Source organism: Seriola aureovittata, chromosome 7, assembly GCF_021018895.1.
Source record: "Seriola aureovittata isolate HTS-2021-v1 ecotype China chromosome 7, ASM2101889v1, whole genome shotgun sequence".
Classification (NCBI taxonomy): domain Eukaryota; kingdom Metazoa; phylum Chordata; class Actinopteri; order Carangiformes; family Carangidae; genus Seriola; species Seriola aureovittata.
In genome coordinates, this window is record NC_079370.1 from 13580601 (window position 1) to 13603386 (window position 22786).

General features: G+C 42.9%; 1 protein-coding gene and 1 non-coding gene across 3 annotated transcripts; one reads left to right on the forward strand and one right to left on the reverse strand.

Annotated features, from left to right (window-relative positions):
- Positions 1-5: 5 nt before the first annotated feature.
- On the reverse strand, positions 6-22663 carry invs (inversin). Of its 2 annotated transcripts, none has more exons than XM_056381046.1 (19): positions 22576-22663; positions 21336-21441; positions 14923-15022; positions 14077-14240; positions 12463-12636; positions 11730-11897; positions 11404-11584; positions 10379-10488; positions 9818-9989; positions 8837-8992; positions 6923-7044; positions 6326-6433; positions 6117-6223; positions 5817-6026; positions 4799-5010; positions 4072-4654; positions 3340-3482; positions 849-935; positions 6-763 (listed from the first exon to the last, which is right to left on the reverse strand). In XM_056381046.1, exons 2-19 carry the CDS (start codon positions 21336-21338, stop codon positions 648-650), a joined length of 2916 nt encoding a protein of 971 aa, XP_056237021.1. In that variant the 5' UTR covers positions 21339-21441; positions 22576-22663; the 3' UTR covers positions 6-647. The 2 variants fall into 2 exon arrangements, with proteins under 2 accessions (XP_056237021.1, XP_056237019.1); XM_056381044.1 differs by having other exon boundaries at positions 14077-14243.
- Positions 1139-1211, forward strand: trnat-ugu (transfer RNA threonine (anticodon UGU)). The gene has a single exon. It is a non-coding gene; the product is annotated as a tRNA-Thr (tRNA).
- Positions 22664-22786: the final 123 nt, after the last annotated feature.

Below are 22786 nucleotides of genomic sequence, written 5' to 3' on the forward strand. Positions count from 1 at the left end.
CCCTGTTTCAATTTTATTTTTTATTTCTTATGATGCAATTAAAAAGCAACAAACACTGAGGTATATTTCTAAAATTACACAACGTGGATTATTTTTGTGCAAATGCATAAGTAAATAAGAACTGCATAGTTCAGAAATACACCTTTCTCTTGAGAGGGAAAGCACTTAAAGACCATACCGATGTGTAGCAAGTAACTTATGTGTGTGTGTGTGTGTGTGTGTGTGTGTGTGTGTGTGTGTGTGTGTGTGTGTGTGTGTGTGTGTGTGTGTGTGTACGTGTACGTGTACGCATGTGTGGCTGCAGGTGGGCTATCTGTATGACTGGCTGTTGATAGACTGCCTCATTCTCCACAGCAGGAGGAAAGGTTATCTCAGTGTGTGTGCGAGAGCGATGGAGAACGAGAGAGATGGAGTGTGTATGTGTTCCTTCCACAATGGATGAAAGGTTATCTTTTACACACACCATTTCTGTAGACTTAACCCCACCCTGTGAGGTCATGGCTCTGATGTCATATGGCTTAATTTTAGAAAGCTTGGCACATTGAGTGAACAATGTGTATCGTAATTCTATAGAGGTAAGGCTGCCAGCCAGCTGAGAAAACATCAAAGCGCATGAGGTGTGTGTGTGAATGTGTGTGTGTGAAGCTTCAATGTTTTCCCCGTCCTCTAGTCCCCTGTCCAGCACTATGTGGTCTCAGGTGGTAAGAGAACTGCTTGGCTTGATCCATCGCATCCGTCAGGTGTACACAATCTATACCGCTCACTGTAAAATAAGCACACAAAATTACCTTTTTAGAGTCTTTTATTTGATTTAAAGTGTGTGTTTGTGTATGTGAACACACACTTACACTGGCTCTGAGTGCGTAGTGGCATCTCCAGGAGCAGCTGAGACTGAGAGCCCCGAAGTGAACGCCCTCGTCTGGCCATAGAGTTGCCTAAAGGACAGTAAAGAAAAATGTTTGGAAGACATCTCCATTAAATTACAGCATTTGAACAGTTCCTGAATTCAACTAGTTCGTGTTGCATAACAAAGCTCAGGACACTCCTGTAACTAGTCAATCTAGTCAGGTCATACACACCCATGCTTGTTGAAGGTGTTGTCTTTATATGATCACCTGATGATAGCATTTACAACAAAGGCCCTATAGCTCAGTGGTTAGAGCACTGGTCTTGTAAACCAGGGGTCGCGTGTTCAAATCTCGCTGGGGCCTAAAACTATTGTTTTACTGTATCTTTAGTGATCACAGACAAACTAACCCTAACCCTACATGAATAAAACACTGCCAATGTTATTAAGGGACTGATTTATCACTGATTTATGATGCTTGCAGGTATTCTACTAGAGGTACTTGATCAGATTTAATACTGTTTCACATAGAGTTCAACCTGTTTTCATTAATTGTTTTATTCTGCGGCAATACAATAGAATAATCCTCCAACAAGTTTGAAGTTGATCATGTCACAGAGCTTAAAAATGATCTTGGTAACTTGGTGCTTGTTTTATGTTATTGAGAGAGCTTGGAACATGTAAACTTCACCACTTAAATTTGTGTGTACAGTCTAAGTGATTGTCTAGTATTCAAGTTTACGGTGGAAATAAATAATTTGGCTTCATTGTATTTTTACAACAAATATTTGCACTAATTGACATATCAATTGATCTTGCACACAGCCATTCTTTGACAAAATTTTGTTATCTGTGATGCAAAAATAAATTTCTCTCTCTCATGTGTGTTACTACAAATAGATGAAGCAATATTAAAGATATATTTAGAATAAAATAATTAAAAGGCAATCTAACAATGCTTTATGATGATGAAGCAAGCGGTGTGATCCGGTGGAGTTGTGTATCAAATCTCTGTCTACTTCTCCGAAAAAATGAGGGTGCAAATAAGAGCGTGTGTGTGTGTGTGTGTGTGTGTGTGTGTGTGTGTGTGTGTGTGTGTGTGTGTGTGTGTGTGTTGTGTGTGTGTGTGTGTGTGTGTGTGTGTGTGTGTGTGTGTGTGTGTGTGTGTGTGTGTGTGTGTGTGTGTGTGTGTGTGTGTGTGTGGTGTGTGTGTGTGTCCTGCAGATAGCTCGACGCAGTCGTTTGACATTCCCCCTGACAGCTCTGAACTTTTCACAGTGCCAGGACTGTCAGAGAGAGAGAAGGAGAGAAAGAGGGAGGTGAGGTGAGAAGGGGGAGGGGAAAACCACGTCAGAAGGTTGGGACGGAGGGACGTTTTTTTTTTTTTTGGGGGGGGGGGGTGTCTAGTGGTCTATCTGTCCATCTCTGGGCTGAGATGGCGTGTGTGCTTATATGTTTTGGCGCAGCAAGGTTTCTGTCCGTCCTGCCATCATCACCTGGTGATGTGTGATGAAGGTCAGGCCTGTCTGTGGGGCAAAAGCCTACCAGAGGTTCCACACAGGCAACCAGGCTGCCTCTGTCCTGGTATTTGGATTGAAGCATCATCCAGACATTTACACTAGTTCCTGTTCCCGGAATTAGTCACTTACAGCGTCCTCTACACTGGTATGACAACCATCCTGACTTCCAGCTTTTATCCCACAAGATCTCAGTCTGTTTGGGGTTTTCATGCAATTCAAGAGCCATGGTTTTGATAAGGACAGAAACTGCTGTTGCTGAGTGTGTGATGCTAAGAGTTTCACTGAACACCCTAGTAGCCTAGGGGTTTAACAAGCCCACCATGAACAGCAAGGTCCCTGGTTCAAATCCAGCAAGAGACCTTTGATGCATGTCATTCTGCATCTTTGTTTATCCTCATTTCTGTCACTGGTCCACTATCAAATCTCAAAATGTTGAAAATCTCTATGCTTAAATCTCTAATAAAGGCACAAAAATACCACCAAAAAAGCGATTCTCATAGTTCTTTGACGTTAGCACCTGTGAGCAAGTTTGTGCTCCGACTCCCTTTTTACTTCAACTGAAGCCCACTGGAACTGAAATCATTATTCTAGCAGTGTCCCATAACCCACATTAGTACAATATTACACTAAATTGCAGCATTGCTCTCAGTTACTGTTAACAGTTGTGCTGAAGTAATATTAGTGCAATGGTTCAGGAGGGGTGGGTTTCTTGGAAAGGGGGCTCTGTGCGCTGGGGAAAAGGTATGTGCATGTGATGATACATGTGATGTTTTGTGTGTTATTTTGTTTTAGTGTCTAAGGTTGTTTTTCCTTTTGCTCCAACTTCCTGTTTTCTGGTTTGTTGAACATACCGTACATATATATATATATATATATATATGTATGTATGTATGTATGTATATGTATGTATGTATGTATATGTATGTATGTATGTATATGTCCATCATAAATATGGTATGCAAATTATCTCACCATAGATACTTTGAAGCACAGAGCTCTTACTCATAGCCAGTTTAGCAGGTGGAGCTCTGATATCCATCTTCTTCCTGTTTTGGGCATAGCTCAACTCCACCTCTTCGCAGACCTTCACCTCTCTCCGTGTTCGTGTGTGGAACCTGCCGACAAATATCCATGCAAGCGCACACACATGCACGCTGTTCAATAAAAAACATCTCAGACAGCGTTCAAAGGTCCAAAAGCTGGCAAATCCTCACACTAGTACTCACTAAGCATAAACAAAGTAAACAGAGTTTATTCAAGGCAGTTAATAGGCAGCACATACAGAATATAATTGTGAAGCTGAATGGAAACAGAGGGCCTCCTGTGGTGTACTGGCAGCGTCTAAGAGAAACACAGAGTGTGTAAGAAGGGGAGAAAAGCAAAGAGAGGCTGCTGGTAGCTATTAGAGCAGCACGGCTGAACTTTTAGCCTCTTGTTAAACCAGTATGAAAGCTCTAGATTATAGCCCGTCTGTCCCCTGCATCCCTGTCTCACCCATCTCCCACGCTCTCCCCCCCACTGCTCAAGTGTTGATGGCATCCAGACCGAAGATGAGGCGGTGTTAGAGAAAGATGAGAACCAGTTGGCATGTATGAGGGTGAGGGCACATGTGGGCACCACATGGCAATCTTCCACAGCCACAGAAGCTTCAGCTACTGAGCACCCCTCCAGGTACGAACATAAAATGCAAACACATAAACTCACCTTCGCCAGGCTCGCTGGATGATACGTGCAGCCTCGTTCCTCCTCCTCCGCTGCTCTTTGTCGTGTCCCCTGTGTGTGCGTGTTGAGATCGGTACATGTGCACCAGTCTTTCTTGAGGGGCTTTTGTGGTCTAAAGATGAACTACTTCTTAATGAGGGAGTGTGAGTTTGGTCTTTGGTGGCAGCCCTCTCTGAAGTCTGCTCCTTGTGGTTTCTGTGCTTTTGTTGAGAGGTGTGGGCATCAGTTTTGCCGGGGGCAGCCTGCATACTCGTGTGAGTGTCTCTCTTTTTTATAGACATGCATTCTTTGGAAGTTGCCTCAGTTTGGTCCATAGAGGAGACACTGGTAGAAGGAATGCTTGTGATTGAGGAAGGTCGTTCCCTGACTTTGGGCATGGAGGGGGGTCTGGGTTTGAGGCTGGGTGGCTGGCTGCAGCTGGCAGGAGAGAGAAGTTCCTTCAGCCTGGTGGTCTGGGGAGCACCGGGCACTGTGTCACCGGTAATGTGAGTGTGGTGTCTCGAAGCCTGAGGAACCTCCTGTAGATCAGCTGCTTTACTTCTTCTGGAGGATCTGCTCTTGTGGGCTGGTGGGGTGGATTTAAGAGGCATATTAATAAACAGATTAATAAAAAATCCTCAAATCTCTGTAATCTCTAATGCTGAAACAATATCATAAGTATCAAAACATTATTCACAATTCAAACTGCATTTTGCTTCTGCATTTGTACCTTTGTGTCTCTCCTCTTTGCTCTTTGCGCGTTCAGCTTTGGATGATTTCTTTGTTTCCACCACATTGTCATTCATGGATAAGTCCTCCATCGTGCTGACAAGGGAGAGCTTTTCCTGCTCTGCTCTCATCAAAGAGACCTTCCGTTTCTCTGCAGCGGACACTGAAACCTGTTGCACGGCTTCTCTTCTCCGTTGCTCTTCTTCTCGTTTCCTAAACACAAAGAAGCGTGAGACCTAATCGTGGCATATAGCTGTGTGTGAAATGCACCACATCCACAGCCAAAATTGTAGTTTTTTTTAAATGTGTCTATTTTTTAATTCTTTTTAAAAATTTGATTGCTATAGCGACACTGTTGGGCATATTTAGTTTAATGCACATCATCATCGTGGCAACCTTTGGGTACTTGTCAAGACAATTTTTGAGTTTGGAGCAATAAAAAGTTTATCCATTTTGGTCACAACTCGGTTTTCTATTGGGGGGGAAAAAATGATTAGAAGGCAAGATGTGGTAGAATATTTTTAGTGCTTTGCAAAAAAAAGATCTCACAAGATTTACGACTCAATAAAACTGCCTGTTTAAAATACCAAGAAGAAAAAGTGGAAGTCAATGTGCCCTCTTAAAACAAATTTACTTCTCAAAAGCATCGTGTAAGACAATAAAGGTGAGACTGGTGAGCAAATGACAAAAGGAGAACAAGCTAAAAGGGAAAGACAGGGGGAAGACATATGTGTGTGCAGGGATGACAGAAAGAAAGATAGATATGGAGCGAGTGTGACTGTTTCTGGAGAGGTGGGAGAAGGAAGACAGAGACAGATAATGAAGAAAGAAACAGGAATTAGATGTGAACACAATGCATGTAATGGTAAAATGCAAATGGTGTTGTCACAAAGAGAGGGATACAAGAATACAAGCATCTTCAAAGCACAGAAACAATCACAGAGGCTTCAGTCTGTGTATGTCTTTGTTTATGTAAATATGTTTATGTGTGTGTGTGTGTGTGTGTACTTGTCACTCACTTGGCTGCATCCTTGCGCAGCTGCTCGTGCCTCATGAGGAGCTGCTTTCTCTCCCTGAATGCCTTGCGGACGGTGTAGCCTTTGTAGACAGCCTGGATGGAGGCAGCAGCGATATCCTGGATGGCTGCTATGGACAGAGCGCCGTGCTCCAGCATGAACTGAGTCACCTCACTGTGCCCCCCCAGCAGAGCGTAGTCCAGAGGGGTGTACCTGCTCAACACAAACACCAGTGTCATTCGTGGATCTGTTTTCCCACTTCCGCTTCACCTCTGCCGCCTTTGTGAGTGGCTCGGCCCTCACCTCTCCTCAGTGTGCTCCATGTGATTAGGAAAGGCGTTGTAGCCCAGCAGAAGTTTCACAGCATCCAGGTAGCCATTGTTACATGACCAGTGGAGAGCAGTCCGCCCCTGTGCACCCATAAAGAAAAGCATCCAGTCACACTGCAACTGTGTCCAAAAGCAATAGACAGAAATGTTGTTTCATTTGTGGACATATGAAAAGGTCCTCACCTCCTTGTCCTGTATGTTTGAATCAGCATTATTCTCCATGAGAACAGCCATGCAGGTGATGTAGCCACCATAAGCAGCACATTGCAGAGGTGTCCGTCCTGCCTGGTCCTGGTGCGGCAGGAATAAAATTTATTAAACAGTCAAGTCCAGAACAATTCAAAGTAGCACAGCATTTATGAGGTCGATCCTGATTTTAGACTCAATGCTATTATAGTTGCAATTAATGGTGGACCAATCTACAGTTCTGGATAGAAAGCTCTCCACAGTTTAGCCAAAGCTAACCAGCTGTGTATCATAGCAAATGTGAGTGTATATTTTAAAAAAATATATATGTAGTTATATTTTTGCCATTCTTTGCTAGTGTATACAGATGGATGCTGAGAACAGATCGCTTCTGACTAAAGTGATTTGAAATGACTTCTCTGGTTTATTACAACAGGCCGCTGTTGTATCATGTTAGGGAGATCTTCTAGTGCGTTAAACGATGATTGTGGATGGAAAGCTAGAGCTGCACAGCCCAGAGAAACGTAGGGACTGTTCACAAAAGAAGAGTTTCTGTTGCTCTGCAGGTGAATAATTGAGTATGCGCATGCATACCTGCACATTAGGACTAATCCCATTCTCCATCAGTATCTGGCAGACCTCAGCATTTCCTCCCAGGGCAGCCCAGTGCAGTGCAGTGTGACCATCCACGTCTACCAGGTCCACATGTGCAGAACCTTCATTCAGAACATTTACATTTCAGTTGAGGCATTTAACTGATGTATGTAAAGACTTCAACACTCAAATCATTTTTATTTCCTTTATCATGGACAACAATATTGAATACTCAGAACACAGTGTCACTGAAAATGAGGGTGTATTATTATTGCGATGCTTGCACATACAGTGGCAAGAAAAAGTATGTGAACCTTTTGGAATTTCATGGTAAAACAGAGTAAATTGTCATAAAATGTGATTTGATATTCATCTAAGTCAAGGGTATTGACAAATATAATGTGTCTTAAATAAGACCACAAAAAAAATGTTGATTATATTTTATTGAGAATAACCAAAAAATCCTCATAGTGCTTGTGGAAAAAGTATGTGAACCCTTGAATTAATGACCTCAAAAAGCTAATTGGTGTCAGGTTTTAGCAGAGTCTCGTTAAGACAATGAGTTTGGGGGTGTGGACTAAAGCTAATTTGACTGATAAAAACCTCTCAAACTTTTGGAGTTTGTTTTGCAAAAGAAGAACACATTTATGTGAGCCATGCCTCGCCAAACAGAGCTTTCAGAGGATCTACGATCAAGAATTGTTGATTTACATAAAGCTGGCAAGGGTTACAAAGTGATTTCAAAGACTTTAGAAATTCACCAGTCTACAGTTAGGCAAACAATCTACAAATGGAGACACTTTGGGACTGTTGCTACTCTACCAAGAAGTGGACGACCAGTCAAAATGACACCAAGAGCACAACGAAGACTCATCAATGAGGTAAAGAAACAACCCCGAATGACAGCCAAAGATTTGAAGGCATCATTGGAACTGGCTAACATCTCTGTTCATGAGTCTACAATGCGTAAAACATTGAACAAGCAGGGTATCTACGACAGGACACCACGAAGGAAGCCACTGCTTACTAAAAAGAACATTGCTGTAGCCTGAAGTTTGCAAAAGAGCACATTGACACTCCACAGCGGTATTGGCAAAATGTTTTGTGGACTGATGAAACTAAGACTGAACTATTTGGGAAAAAAACACCCAGCACTACATCTGGAGTAGAAAGGGCACGGCACATCGTCATGAAAACATCATCCCAACCGTAAAGTATGGTGGAGGAAACCTCATGATCTGGGCCTGCTTTGCTGCATCAGGGCCTGGCCAGCTTGCAATCATTGAGGGGAAGATGAATTCCCAAGTTTATCAGAGAATTCTTCAGGATAATCTGAGACTGTCTGTACATCAGCTGAAACTCTCTAGAAAGTGGGTGATGCAACAGGACAACGACCCAAAACACCGGAGCAAGTCCACAACAGAATGGTTCCAGAAAAACAAAATCCGCCTTTTGGAGTGGCCAAGTCAGAGCCCAGACCTCAACCCAATAGAAATGCTATGGATTGACTTGAAGAGAGCCATACACATGAGATGTCCAAAGAATATGGCAGAGCTTAAGCAGTTCTGCCAGGAAGAATGGGCAAAAATTCCTCCTCAACGATGTGCAGTTCTGATCCAGAGCTACAGGAAGTGCCTGGTTGAGGTTATTGCTGCTAAGGGGGGGTCAACCAGTTATTAATTCTAAGGGTTCACTTACTTTTTCCACTGCCATTTTGAATGTTGAATGAGTGTTTTCAATAAAGACATGAAAGATCTGATTTTTTCTTGTATTGTTATTATTTTAGACACATATTTGTCAATACCCTTGACTTAGATGAAGATCAGATTTTATGACAAATTTATTCCGAAAACCATGACATTCCAAAAGGTTCACATACTTTTTCTTGCCACTGTATGTACCAATTACACCCACCTTTGATGAGTGTGAGTATGACATCCCTGTGTCCCATCTCGCAAGCTCGAAACAGCGGCGTGTGTTTCATCACGTCCAGAGAGTCGACCATTGCTCTCTTCTCCAACAGCAGCTTCACTGTGCTCACATGGCCTGACAGGGAAGCTGCATGGAGTGCTATGTGAACATACACACACAAACACACTTCAAATATACCCTGAGATAAGAAGATATGGTCCTGAACCTATCTAGACGACAAAAAACCCTCAGGATCACTGCTCCTCCCTCATCTGCCTCCCCTCCGTTCATTCACCCCCTCGACTGCAGGTTCTCTCCGGCTGTAGCTAAAGTCTGGTCAATGGAGGGTTAAACAGACAGAGAAATATAATGAGGAGCAATACACTTAAGCCTCCTCATGGCTACTGCCCCAGCCCCCTCCAGTCCCCAGACAGTACAGACTAGAGTCAAGTGCATGGAAGTGATCTGGGCACCAGTCAGCTCCACTGCCCTTCACACCGTCTCATTAGCATGACACAACCATTGCATGTTATGCATGCATAAACAATGACCGCCTGGCTGAGCAGAGGGGCTATCGCCATGGAGATTATACGTCCAAACAGCCCCGGGGGGTCAGAGTGTGTCTGCATGAGTGTGTGTTTGTCAGAGTACAGTCCTGGCAGTGGTGGGAGTCTATTCAGCGAGCTCACACTAATTTTGCTGACAGTATCACTTCCCTCTCTCCCTCACTCTCGCAGTCTCTCTAGCACCTTGGGGGGAATCCCCTGTGACATCAGCATCATCATGCCTAGCCTAAAATGAGAGGGAAGGCCATGCTCTGAGAAGACAAACAGAGCAAGGGTAAAGGTGCATGTGCGTGTGTGTGTGTGTGTGTACAGTAACATGACCACGCTGGTTTATGTCACCAGGCCCTGGAAAAAGACAGGTCAGGTCAAAGCAGTTTAGAGGAGCCTCACTTCCCCCTCTTGTTTCTCTGGTGCTCACCGGTGCCTCCGTACTTGTCAGCCATGTTGATGTCAATGTGAGGGGTGAGGGTCAGCATGGTGCGGATGACATCATCACTGCCCTTCCCAGCGGCCCACATGAAGGCCGTCCGCCCCTCCAGATCAGGTTCATCTTTCACCGAGGGGTGGGACAGAAACACACCAACTGTCTCCTACTCGCAGACAGACAATTACATTTAGTTTAGTTTATCTAACTGGACATTATGAGAAGGGAGACACTCAATCACACACATCAAGGATAAGAATTATTTCCATTGTGGTCATTGATGTGAAAATAATAATTATGTGTCATTCCACTCCAATAAAATAGATTATCATAGATTATCATCACTAAAATCACCTAAGCCAAACTGCAAAGAACTGTATACAAAGTAAGAGAGAAGAAAAATCAACTTGCTTTTCTAAATTTCCCATAAGCTATAATTTGACCTTTTTAAAATCATTAGAAGTTTAGAACCTTAACATATCTTGCTTTTGCGACCCTACATCAGGGTTGTCAGGAGGACGCAGAAAAAACTCAATGAGACATTGTGTGACTCACAGCATTGTTGCTCTGAGCTCCATAGTGCAGAGGTGTCGCTCCTTGGCTGTCTGAGGGAATAGTTCCTGATGTGTTTCTCTCCAGCAGTAGGTGGACGATTTTGGCATGGCCTGAAAAACACATGTTTACATTACTGGGGTCAGAGATAATGACAAAGACATAAGTAAATAAGGGGCAATTGCTCAGCTATACAGTCCTACACAGGCACCTATAGTTAACTTTACAAAGAAGAGAAGAAACTCTACATCATGTCAACATAAGTCAACTGTCACTATTTGCTATGCAATTATTAACTATTTGTCTTTCTGAGGTGCTATTAAATGGGTTTTAAGATCAATAAACCCAAAGAAATAAGACTTTTTGCTTTTTGAATTAAATGCTAACATCACCATGCTAACATGGATACATAGATAGATAGATAGATAGATACTTTATCTTATTAACATATTCATAATGACAATATCAATATATGCTGATGCTAAGCAGGTATGGTATCAGTTTAGCATTTTAGCATGCCAACATCTGCAAATTACTATTTACTAATTACTATTATTACCACTACACACAAAGTACAGCTGACACTGATGGGATTGTCTTTAGTTTTCCAATATTTGGTCATGAGCCAAAGTGTTGGACAAATTTAACTTTTCAGAAAACTTTAGCAGGTGGCACCAGAAGAAAAGTCAGGAGACCAGGCCACCAGAGTCATTAGGAGTCCTCCTCTGGGTACAATGAATGTCTTTATAAAATTGCATGGCAATTCACCTAATAGTTGTTGAGATATTTCAGTTGGGATCAAAGTGCTGGACCCAAAGACCAACACTATTATATCATGTGGGTAATAACTAATAACTAATAACATTTTTGGCTTTGATTCAACTCACCAGTGTAAAAATTCCTAAAATTTTAATTTTGTTTTTGGGGAAAGGGGACATAAATTGCATATAGTTTGAAATCTTTCATCTCAGAAATACAGCTGTCATTCCGGCTGCAGCAGGTCACACTCAGTATGTGTGCTCACTCACCGAGCAGAGCAGCCCAGTGCAGCGGTGTCCTGAAGAGGTTATCATAAGCTGTTACATTACAGCCCTCGTAAGATGTCAGCACCTCCACCACTGCCTCGTTACCGTCAGCAACAGCAAAGTGCAGGGGCGTCCGTCCCTCATAGTCCTGCCAGTTCAGCAGGGACTCAGTGGGAGCTGCCTCCTTCACACATGAACACACACACACAAGACAACCGCAGAAAATAAAAAAAGACATGCAGACTGACAGGTGAGGATGGAGGATGATGACAAATTCAGTTGTATGCATGCATGTGTGTGTGTGTGTGTGTGTGCACAGTGGTATGTACCAGTATACAGCGGACAGTCTGTGTGGCGCTGGGCTCCTGACTGTGTGCGGCCCAGTGCAGGGGGATCTTGCCCTCGCTGTCTGGGATGCCGATGTTGGAATCATGCTTGATCAGGAGGCGGACGTGTTCTGGTCGGTTATAAAACGCTGACCAGTGTAGAGCAGTTTGCTATAAAAAGAGAGATAAATGAATAGGGACAGATGGAGATGATGAATGGAGTTACAAACAGAGGGGCTGTTGTAACACAAGGTTTTGATTTACGTTCACAAAATTACTCCACTACGACATGCCCGGGAAATATTTGGGCAACGTGCTTCACAAAGCTCATACTGAGCTATTCTGAGATTTGCTGCTGAAACCACTGTCATCTGACATGATGATGCATATTGGATTATTACAAAACTAACTACTGATGTCAGATACACATCAGCTCCAACAAGACAGAGGAGACTGTGTGTTTGTGTGTCTGTGGTCATATCAGAAGAACACAGGACAAAGCCACAGATTGTTACATCGTTCACTGCTGTGTGAGTGCGCCTGTCCGTGTTCATGTGTGTATGACCTCAAATTTCTGCTGCTTCTAATGAACTATTTTCAGTCAGTCAGTTATCTCTTTGCACGTTATTGGTCAGACGTCCTGACTGGCTGGTTTCTGACTGAGGAGAAACTATGGGCTTTTGTTAAGTCAAAACATTTTTAAAAAACCTGTTTGTGTGTATTTGTAAAGAAGCACCTTGTTCTTGTCTTGTGTGTCAACCTCTCCAGGTCCGATGTGTTTGAGAAGCAGGGCGAGGGCTTTTGGGGAGGGGTGTCGGGTGGCCAGGTGGAGTGGGGTCATCTCTTCTAAATCTTTCTGCAGCCAGTTAGCACGCCTGGACAGCAGCAGCTTCAGGAAACGCAAATTTCCCTGCAACACACACACACACACACACACATGCACGCGCGCGCGCGCACACACACACGCACACAGAAAAAACTGCTAAAAAGTAGCTCAGAAATCACCAATTCTCCTCAGTATTAGTCATGAACCAGCAGCAATGACACACACACTCCCACACACTCAGACTCCCCAGGCTTTTAGCAGTGTCTGGTTCAATCTGCAGGTCATCCATCTTCGTTCCCTCCTCCTGCCTCTCTGATCAGCGTGTGAGATGAGCTGTTAAACAGTAAACAGCGGCTCTGTGGCCTGACAGAGCAGCCGCTCTCCACCTGTCGTCCCCTCCACATCATCATCATCATTATCCTCACTTTTGGTTGCTCACCACCAGGCTGTTGGGTGATGTATTGTGCAACAGCTGTCAGAGGACGGCGGGGCACGTGTGTCCATGCAGTCATGACTGCGTACACATGTGAGTGTGTTTTGTATATTTGCCATCCTGTGACCACAATGCCACAGTCTGACAGATCTATCTTGTGTGTGAGCATGCATCCAGACTGTGTGTGTGTGTATGTGTGTGTGTGTGTGTGTGTGTGTCTGTGTGTGTGTTTCAGTCCTCCCTATTCTCAGTCCAATTAGATCGGTAATCCCTGCCCTCTCTCGCTGTCTCAGCCACTTATTGATCAGATGTCAAAGAGACAGGGCTTCCCATCACTAGCATCCCCCAACACACACGCACGCACGAACACACACGAACACACACACACACACACACATACACACACACAACCACACATACACAACCACACACACACTCCCCATCTATGAGACAGACCCCAATAACCTATTACCTCCCCTCTTTCCTCAATGATATTATGATCCTGTATCAGTACACTCTCATAAAAGAAGACACCGATAAATAACTGAGTTGTAAAGACATATCATTAGTACCACGTCCCACTGTTCTCCTGCTATGTCCCTCTAGAGAGACCAGACCACCCTGTCTAGAGGTGTTCTCATTAATATTGTCTCCTCTGACCGGTCCTAAATCTAGACTCAAGTAAAAAGCACATTAAGCCCCTCTTGTCTCTGGTTTCAGTGGTCAAAATGCTATGAAACACTTTCTTACAGTAGAATAATTGTTTATTTATAAGAGTGTGTGGAAGTGAAAGTCAAAGCTACAGTGTTTGTGTGGCAGGCTTATAAATAAGTTTGATATTCCCCACCACAAGCCCTAAGGCCATAACTACGACCACTAGGGGGCACTGCCTTCCCACTGGAGCTTGTGCTCTGTCAAAATTTCTCTTGACTGAGATCAAACATCTACATATTCATTCAACCTTTACATTTCCACCCACATCAAACTGTCAACTTCATGCCAAATGGATTACTACAGGTATAATATTCAGCATTTGTGTGCTCCTTTTTTTTTTTTTTTTTTTACATCTGTGTGTTTATGGATGTCCATACCTTTTGTGCAGCGAGGTGCAGAGCGGTACGCTGGCTGTGGTCAGTCTTGTTGACCGAAGCCCCAGCCTTCAACAGAATCTCTGCACAATCCAGGCGGTCAGCCAGCACACAGTACATCAAAGGGGTCCGGCCAAACTGGTCCTCACGGTCCCGCAGCGAGGGCTCTGCTACACACACACACACACACACACACACACAAAGAAAGCACAGTTTAAGGTTCAAGTCAGAGGGTAAGTGTTAATCGAAACAGCCCACCATATGAACATAAAGTATAATTACAGCATGTGGCTTATGTTATAAGTTATAAGTCTTTTAAAACATCAGTTTATTGGGACCCCCACTTCTACTTTTCTAAATAAATCAATTTATTTGGAGCAGCTGGAAGTAAGGAACTACTCTTACACCGATAACCTGGAGGGCCATGCTGCCTACTTGTGAAAAGAATTTGCAATTATGATATTAAGTTCTTCATGTTTTTTTTTTTGCTGAATGGCCAGATAATGTCAGCACACCCCACAGAGGGGTAAAGCATCCGTTAGCAGCGTCCATGCTGATGAGCACCTGCTCTGCAGTAGTTTATCTGTGTAAAACCTAAAACGCCAGCTGCTGCAACTAAACCTCCACTCTAACATTTCTGCGGATGGCTTAAATGCAATGTAACTTATAGAAAACAATAAAGCAACACTTTACGACATATTAATATGAATTGAATTTGTGTGCTTGGGGTGAACCAGTTAAATTCCATACCATAAAATCACAATGCCTCGCCCTAATATTCTGATAGAGATGAGACAGTGAATGAATCTGTTATATGCTTTAGAAGCTCATTACTTGTCTGCTGTTTACCTGTGATGAGTTTGAGGAGGGCGCTCCTATCTCCGTTGACAGCTGCAGCATGAACCTGGGAGCCCAGAGAGGCAGGTCCCGAGCTGGATGTCGCTGAGGCCTACAACACAAACAGATGGAAGGTCACAACTCAACCCGCAGCAACGTACACTCAGCTTACTTATCAAGTGTTTTACACAATCACATTAAGCTGAGTCTGGACAGTTTTCTTTCCATTCATTTAGCCACAAGCACGACCCACAAATGGACACACTTACACTTAAGTAGCATATTATGGGCTATAAGAAGTCAGGTTTTAATGGATACTCCTAATGAAATAGGGTTAACTGAAAAATCCCTTCTGGTCGTCATAAAAATAAAAAAACTAAATTAAAATAAATATTTGGTAAGTTCCACAACCACAGAGCCCATTTTTAATTTTGCCAAATAGTGTACACCTCAAGCTCAAGAAGTTAGTTTACATTTTTTCTGTCGCCTATGTTAATAGATAAGAGCTACAAAGGAGAAAACATAAAATTAATATTCTTAAACATAGATCATATTTCAGCCAGTTAAACACCTGAAGCTCTGATGGCAGTCAACTCCACAATAAAACAGATACTTTCTGATAATGTAATAAGCGAGCTAATATTTCCTGACAGTAGGGAGTGTATGTGTGAGTGTGCATGCTTGTGTGTGTGCGCTTGTGTGTCTGCTCCTGCTGAGGGGGTTAAATCTCTTCCTGGCCCCACTTAACCAGAGCCCAGTGAAAGCTGGGTAATCTGCAGACAGGAAGCAGCTGGGGAGGGGGAGACCCTGTGTGAGCGTGTAAGAGGGGGGTCTCTCTTCATGTCTTATTCATGTCTCATTAATACTGCAGCATGCCTTGCTGTGCGTGTGTGTGTATGTGTGTGTGGGTTTAGAGATGTGGGACAAACCCTGCGGGGCACAACACAGAAATCAATTATTGCCCCTAAACACATAAACGCTGGAGGCACAAACTTGCACCACAATCTGCGAATTCTCCGAGACATTTTCATTAACGGTCACACAGATAGATCTGATTCACTCCCTATGAAACTTACTGTATAAAGACATTTCATACAATGCAATAGATAGGAATTATTGATTAAGTATTGGCAGGTTGATTACTTCAGTTTCACTCTTGAGAACTTTTGAACTTTTGGTAGAAAACTAAGCGATCTAATGGGAGGAGAAAATACTCCGGTGTCCTCCATCCTACCTTCTCATCCCCCTCTCCCTCCCCGCCACCACCTCATAAAGAGTGCTCCTGTAGACACTGCGTGCAGCATGGCAATTACCCATCATACTCGCTGCTTTCTCACGCTCTGCCAAGTAGTGGCGGAGACTTAAAACAGGTTAGTTACTACATTTACTGCTGAGTAGGTCTATATGTGCGTAACGGAGGGTGGGAGGGTTAGATGGTAGATGCGGCACTTAAAGGTGTGTGTGAGTGTGTCGGTGTGTGCGTGTTTGGCACATGTGCCACGTCATGGGAAATGATTTTCCGTGAGAGAGTGTTTTTACAGGGGCTTTACCAAAACCAACCACAAACATCTCTAAACATCTCTAATTTACAACAATTACTCAGTCAGTAATGCACGTGCACGCGCACACATAGAGTCTTCAAATACTAATATCTAACACATGCAGATATAACAGAGATGCCATAGCTACTCTTCAAAAAGAGTAATATCCTGTTTCTGGCGATAACATCCTGTTACGCAGAGAACTAAATGAGACAATCAAATATTTTCTGAGCTACTTTTCAATCATGTCCAGAGCTTATTCCAAACTTTTCCTTCACGTTTGTTGACATATTTTGATCTTTTTCTACATTTTTGAGTCAATACGCAAGCCCCCAGCGGTCACAATAAAAATATGAATTGATTTATGAATAATCTTAGATTCAGACAAAAAGTTATAATTTGGCCAAACACTGGCAGGGAGGGACACAAGTCGATATTTGACCCTGTGTGAGGGACATTCATGTCACCAAGAGCTGGCAATTAGAGTTTCATGAGGGCGTGAGTGTTTTGGAAACACCTACAGTGCGTCCAAATTTGGCTAAAAAGGCTTTTGCGATGCAGTGTATGAAATCAAACAAAGGATGGTGTAAAAACAACACCAGGTCCTGTTGAGAGGTGTGCAGTGGTCTCATTTAGCCATTCATACGAGTTCCTCAGGGAGCACTCCACTTGTTAATATGAAGACAATAACTCAGAGAAAAGCATTGATCACGGGCTGAGGTCCAGACCAAGTGATTGTACATCTGTATACGTATTGATTCATGCTGATGCTGACATTATTTAGTCTTTATTCATATTCGGCCTCATATAACCACAGCGAGTTTAACAAAGAACCTAGACACTCCCATGAAACCTTTCAGCAACACTACAGGAGAGCTGCGCATGCACACACTGCTGCCTCCTGACACACACACACACATACACACACACCAGACACTTGCTGTAACTAACACTTCAGTTGATGCTATTGAGACAGACAAGCAAAGAAACCAGGGAGTCCAAGTGTGTGTGTGTGTGTGTGTGTGTGAGATTGTGAGTGGTGTGTTTGTCTATATGTTTCTCTAGCTGTCTGTAACTCTGAAGCTGTCTGCTTTTGATAGAGGACATAGCTAGGGCATGCTGGGTAAGCAGTGGGGAACAGAGCCTGAGCCTGTGGCCTTTATTTCAATTCTAGACAAGTGCACGCACACACACACACACACACACACACACACACACACACACACACACACACACACACACACACACACACACACACACACACACACACACACACACACACACACACACACACACACACACACACACACACACACACACACACACAAACACCTTTTTATATATAGTATGTTTTTATATCATTTACGCAGTTATAACGTCAGCGTGTTTAGCGTCCACATGGGGTTATTACAGGTGCCTATACCACCTACATGTCTCTCTGCGTGGGTGTGTGTGTGTGCAAGTGCGTGTGTGTGTGTGTGTGTGTGTGTGTGTGTGTGTATGTGTGTATCTATGTTTCAGATACGAGATAGAGGCTGCAGGGATCGGTCCCTGGGTTTTGACTGACAGGTAAAGAGGTGGGAGGAAGGATAATATCAGCCCACAGGGATGCCCAATCTGTAAAGCCCTATTTCTGGGGGACTTCCTGGATCCCCAAGGACCAATGAGCTGGCTCCCTCAGCTGGGGGCCGAGTCCTGGGGCACAGCGGGGCCAATCAGCAGGGGGGGAGAAGGCTGAGTGACACATAGATCTGCTAATTTACATCATTACCACAATGCATTCTGACAAATGAGCCCCCAGGGTGTGAGCCAATCACCTGGGAGAGTAATGCAATTAGGCGGGACCACAGCTGTCAATCTCATAGCCACGGGGGTCAGGTAGTGACGCCTGTGGCTAAAACACCCCTGCTTGCTGCCTGTCGTTCACACAGACCATCTATATATGCACACACCTATACGTACATAGACATAAAGAGAGGGAACACGCAAATTAGTGTTGGATGTATAAGTGTGTGTGTCTGTGTGTGTGTGTGTGTGTGTGTGTGTGTGTGTGTAGAGTAGGAGACACAGTAGTCTGGTATCTTTCTCTTGCGGGTGGAGGGTAGGAGGGGTGTGTGTGTGACTGCTCCAGGGACACCGAGATTGACTCGTGTCCTCCGAGGACTTACACCTGAGCGTAAGTGTGTGCATATCCGCGTACATCTGGGTGTGTGTTAGTGTGTGTTTACATTTGCCCATGTGTTTTCACCCACTGGGGCATAGTGTTGTTTATGCTTTGAGTCTGAGCTCTGTGCAAAGACTATGGCAACAAAAGGGGGGAGAGGGTGGAACCATAGGGGAGCTAAAACTGGTGCAGAATAGCCCTGCATTTGACTAGCATGTAAGGGCGCGCTGCTGGTAATGAGGCTTATCTTAGTCTCATTAGGTGTAGTGATATCATACCGGAGCACTCCACTGAGTCGATAGGGTTCTGCTCAGCATGTCCTTAATGTTTGTGGTGTGTGTGTGTGTGTGTGTGTGTGTGTGTGTGTGTGTGTGTGTGTGTGTGTGTGTGTGTGTGTGTGTGTGTGTGTGTGTGTGTGTGTGTGTGTGTGTGTTGGTCGATGCTGCTGTGACTGGCAGACTGTCAGGCAGTGCTGGAGATTAATCAGAGGCACTAATAACACCCAGGATCTGTCTCAAAACACTTTTGCTTACCCCTTCATGGCTTCAGTACCAAATGGGAGGAAGAGGGCAAGAGTTTATAACGAAACACTCCCTTAAAACAACCACACAAGTTCTGCAACAGTGAGCACATACAGTTCCTGTCAACTTGTGTGTGTGGGCGTGTGGGCCTGTGTGTGTGTATGTGTGTGTGTGGTTCAGCTGCTGCTAGAGACACTCTGAGAATTAGGGGCTGTGTGTTTTGTGTCATCCCATTATATCACTAATGAGCCGCCCTCAGGAGGGAGGGGGAGAGAGACAGCGAGGCGGACAGAAAAAATCAGATGAAGAAAAAGAGTGAGGAGGGGAGAGCGGGAGAGAACGAGAAGGAGGAAGGGAGACAGAGAGACCAGCTTGGGGACTTTTGCCTCTTCTCACCTCCATTCCCCCTTTCCACCACACTTCTGAGTCTAATTGGACTAAAACTGTGATCTAATTAAATGTCCAATTAAAGTGCAGAGAGCTATGTGCCCATCGGCGAATCAGAGTACAGGGACATAATCAGCTGGAAAAACAAACAAAAAAATCAATGCGAGCAATGAGAAATGGAAAAAGATGGAGAAAACAGAAAAGGGAGGAGAGGATAAAATAGGGTGAGGATGGTCAGATGAAATCAGAGTGCAGGGACAGTGGTATGGGTGTGTACTGTGTGTCGTGTGATAGGACACAGTGCATTACTTCTTCAGACAAGGTTACCTCAGAAAATAGTGTATTGGACAATGCACACACTGAAGACATCACATTAATTTGTCAAATGCATCTGCCAGTATTTATAGAGATATTTATAGACTAAACAACCAGTCAATCAAAAGAAAATCATTACATCAATCAGTAATGAAATAAATTATTAGAGCCCTTTAAAACTTATCAGACTCCTGACAGCTTTTTGGCTTCATTTGTCTAATTTTCTATCTGCAGCTATAAAGGCTTCTGACAGAATTATACACTTCAAAATCAGAATAAAGGCCTTTATATGAAAGTTTTAGAAAAAAAATCAGCCAGAACAATGATGAAAGATCTATGTCCACTAATTAAAGTGCAGTTCAGTACAAAGAAAAAAAAAAAAAAATTTCTATAAGAACAGTTCTAATTCTCAGTTCTAATAATTTCAAATTGGCTGCTTTTTACTTTGACTTAAGTAGATCTGAACGCCAATACTTTGTTTCTACAAGTAAAATAAGAGTGAACTTATAGTACTAACATACTGCCAGTTTAAATACACCAAGCTAAAACTATTGCAGTGTAATGCAAGAGCCCTGCAATAAATGTACTGCTGAGTTTTCAGAAAACAGGTGTTGATTAAACTATGTGGTTGTTTCGGAGGATGTACTTTCTGTTGCTGTTGAACTGTATTGCTTTATACTGACGTGTTTCTATCAATTTGTCCACCCCATTTCACTCAGTAACAATGGGCTGAATATCAGAAATACTTCTATATATATTGCAATACAGCAATATTACTCTATAACAGTTTCAACAAAAACTAAACATTATAACCTGATATACTGGCAGCTGGGTGTAAACTGTAGGTCAGCTGTATATTTGTATTTGTCATCATCTATCACAATAATCATATTTTGTCTTTCATTTTATCTTTACTTGTGACATACAAGTTTGTAGTCTAAAGTAAAAATAAATGTGATTCCTGAAATATTTAAGAACTGCACCTAAAAAAAATGTTCCAATTTGAATTTAAATAACCCTTAACTTAAAGGCAATAACTCAACAAGTGATTTTTCATACCTCAGCAGCTTTAATGATTTAAATAAATACTGGAGAAGGATTTTCTGGCTGCTGTGATGTTTATTTTGTTCTTATTTCCTAGGATTAACAACTAAAGAGGGACATTCTGCTCCTCTGTCTCTCCATCCCTGATTTTCAGACAAGCAGAGAGAGATCTTCCTCTAACTCCATCTGTGAGTTGCACACACACTGTGAACCCCCTATGGACAGCTTTAGCCCATAAAATATTAATGTCGGGATTCAATTCAACATTACACCTTAATCTCCTTAACAATTAGGCTGTGTTGACTCTTGAGGGAGAATTACAAACTGGTAGAACAGGGGAGACACCAAAGTAACCAACAGATACACCAAGTAACAATAGAAAATAAAACTCCTCTGGGATTTATAACCCTAAATGGAATCTGGGTTGCTGTTCTCCGTGTGTTGGATTCTTACCATGACTGTGTTGAAGGGGACACTTCAGCAGATGTTTCCCAGTTCAGTGCATCCTTGGTGGCTATGGATGCACGTCCAGGTCCCCTACCTGCCCTGATCCTGGCTCCTGCCAGGTTAGAGAAAGAGGATCACTCACATACTGAGACCGGCCCACCTGTTCACACAAATAACTGCCAGCATAATACTGCTACTGTAGTGGTCACAGACAGAGGGAGGATGCCTCAGAATGATGGATTGTTTTCGTTCGTCAGTCTAATCTAATCTAATGAGGTGCAACAATCTTTTGTTTAAGTATTAGTCTTTGTTTTGAGCTATGTTTCATTAAGAAACAACTAAACAGTGGTAGAAAGTAACCAAATACATTTACTCAATTACTCTACTTAAGTACAACATTTAGGTACTTGTAGTTTACTTGAGTATTTCAAATTATGCTACTTTCTCTGTTACATCTTGGAGAGAAGTATTGTACTTTCTACTGCACTACATTTATCTGTTGACTTTAGATTTTACATAGAAACCATATGATTATCTTATAAAATACAATGCATCATTATAGCTACAGGCTTGCACACTCACACAGGTGTTTTCAGTTATGTTTGATGCTGAATGGACCTAGTTAGGGTGGAGTGGTGGAAAGCTGTGCTGTGATTTACATGAGCTCATAAATAAGTGAAAGTTACAAAAAGCTAATGGGAGCTCTCTTGAAAAAGAAGTCCGGAGAAATTACTCTTGTTTTACAAAAGTAATATCTCGTGTGCACATTATTTCTAAACAATGTTCTTTCAGGATCTTTGGACCGTTATGCATAATGCTGGCAATACAATTATACCTTTACTCAAGCAGAATTTTGAATGCAGGGCTTTTTTACACTGCGTTATTGCCACTTTCACTCAAGTAAATGATCTGAGTACTTCTTCCACCACTGCAACTAAACATGCAATTTTGCTGGATTTAGGGATAAAATGGATTTTGAGAGAGTTGTGCATCAGAGTACCTCAAGGTTTTTTAACTAACACTCAGTGCCATAAAACGCATTGTTCAATGCTGAAAATAGGACGAAGAGAGCATTACAAAAAGTCATAATGATGCAACTCCCCCCTGTTCAAGAGAAATCAGTTATTCATAAGCGTAGTAAAGAACTACAAAGAGTGTGACATTGAATAAACTGAATATACTGTTTATGTTATTGTATTTTGATGAAATGTTCCTTCCACTTCTCCTTCGTCGGTGTTATATTTACCGTTTGATTATCTTTCCTCCAGATGAAAGTCTTTGGAAAGTTTTCTTCCCAGGCGTCCCGTTGAATCTCTCCACCGTCTGGGTCACAAAATACTACAACTCCCATCACAGCTGCACAGCAATAAATCGCCATTATTGCAGTTTTCCACATCGTCCACCTCAGTCCTTTCACCTACTCCTTCGAACTACATTACCCATGAAGCCAAAGGACT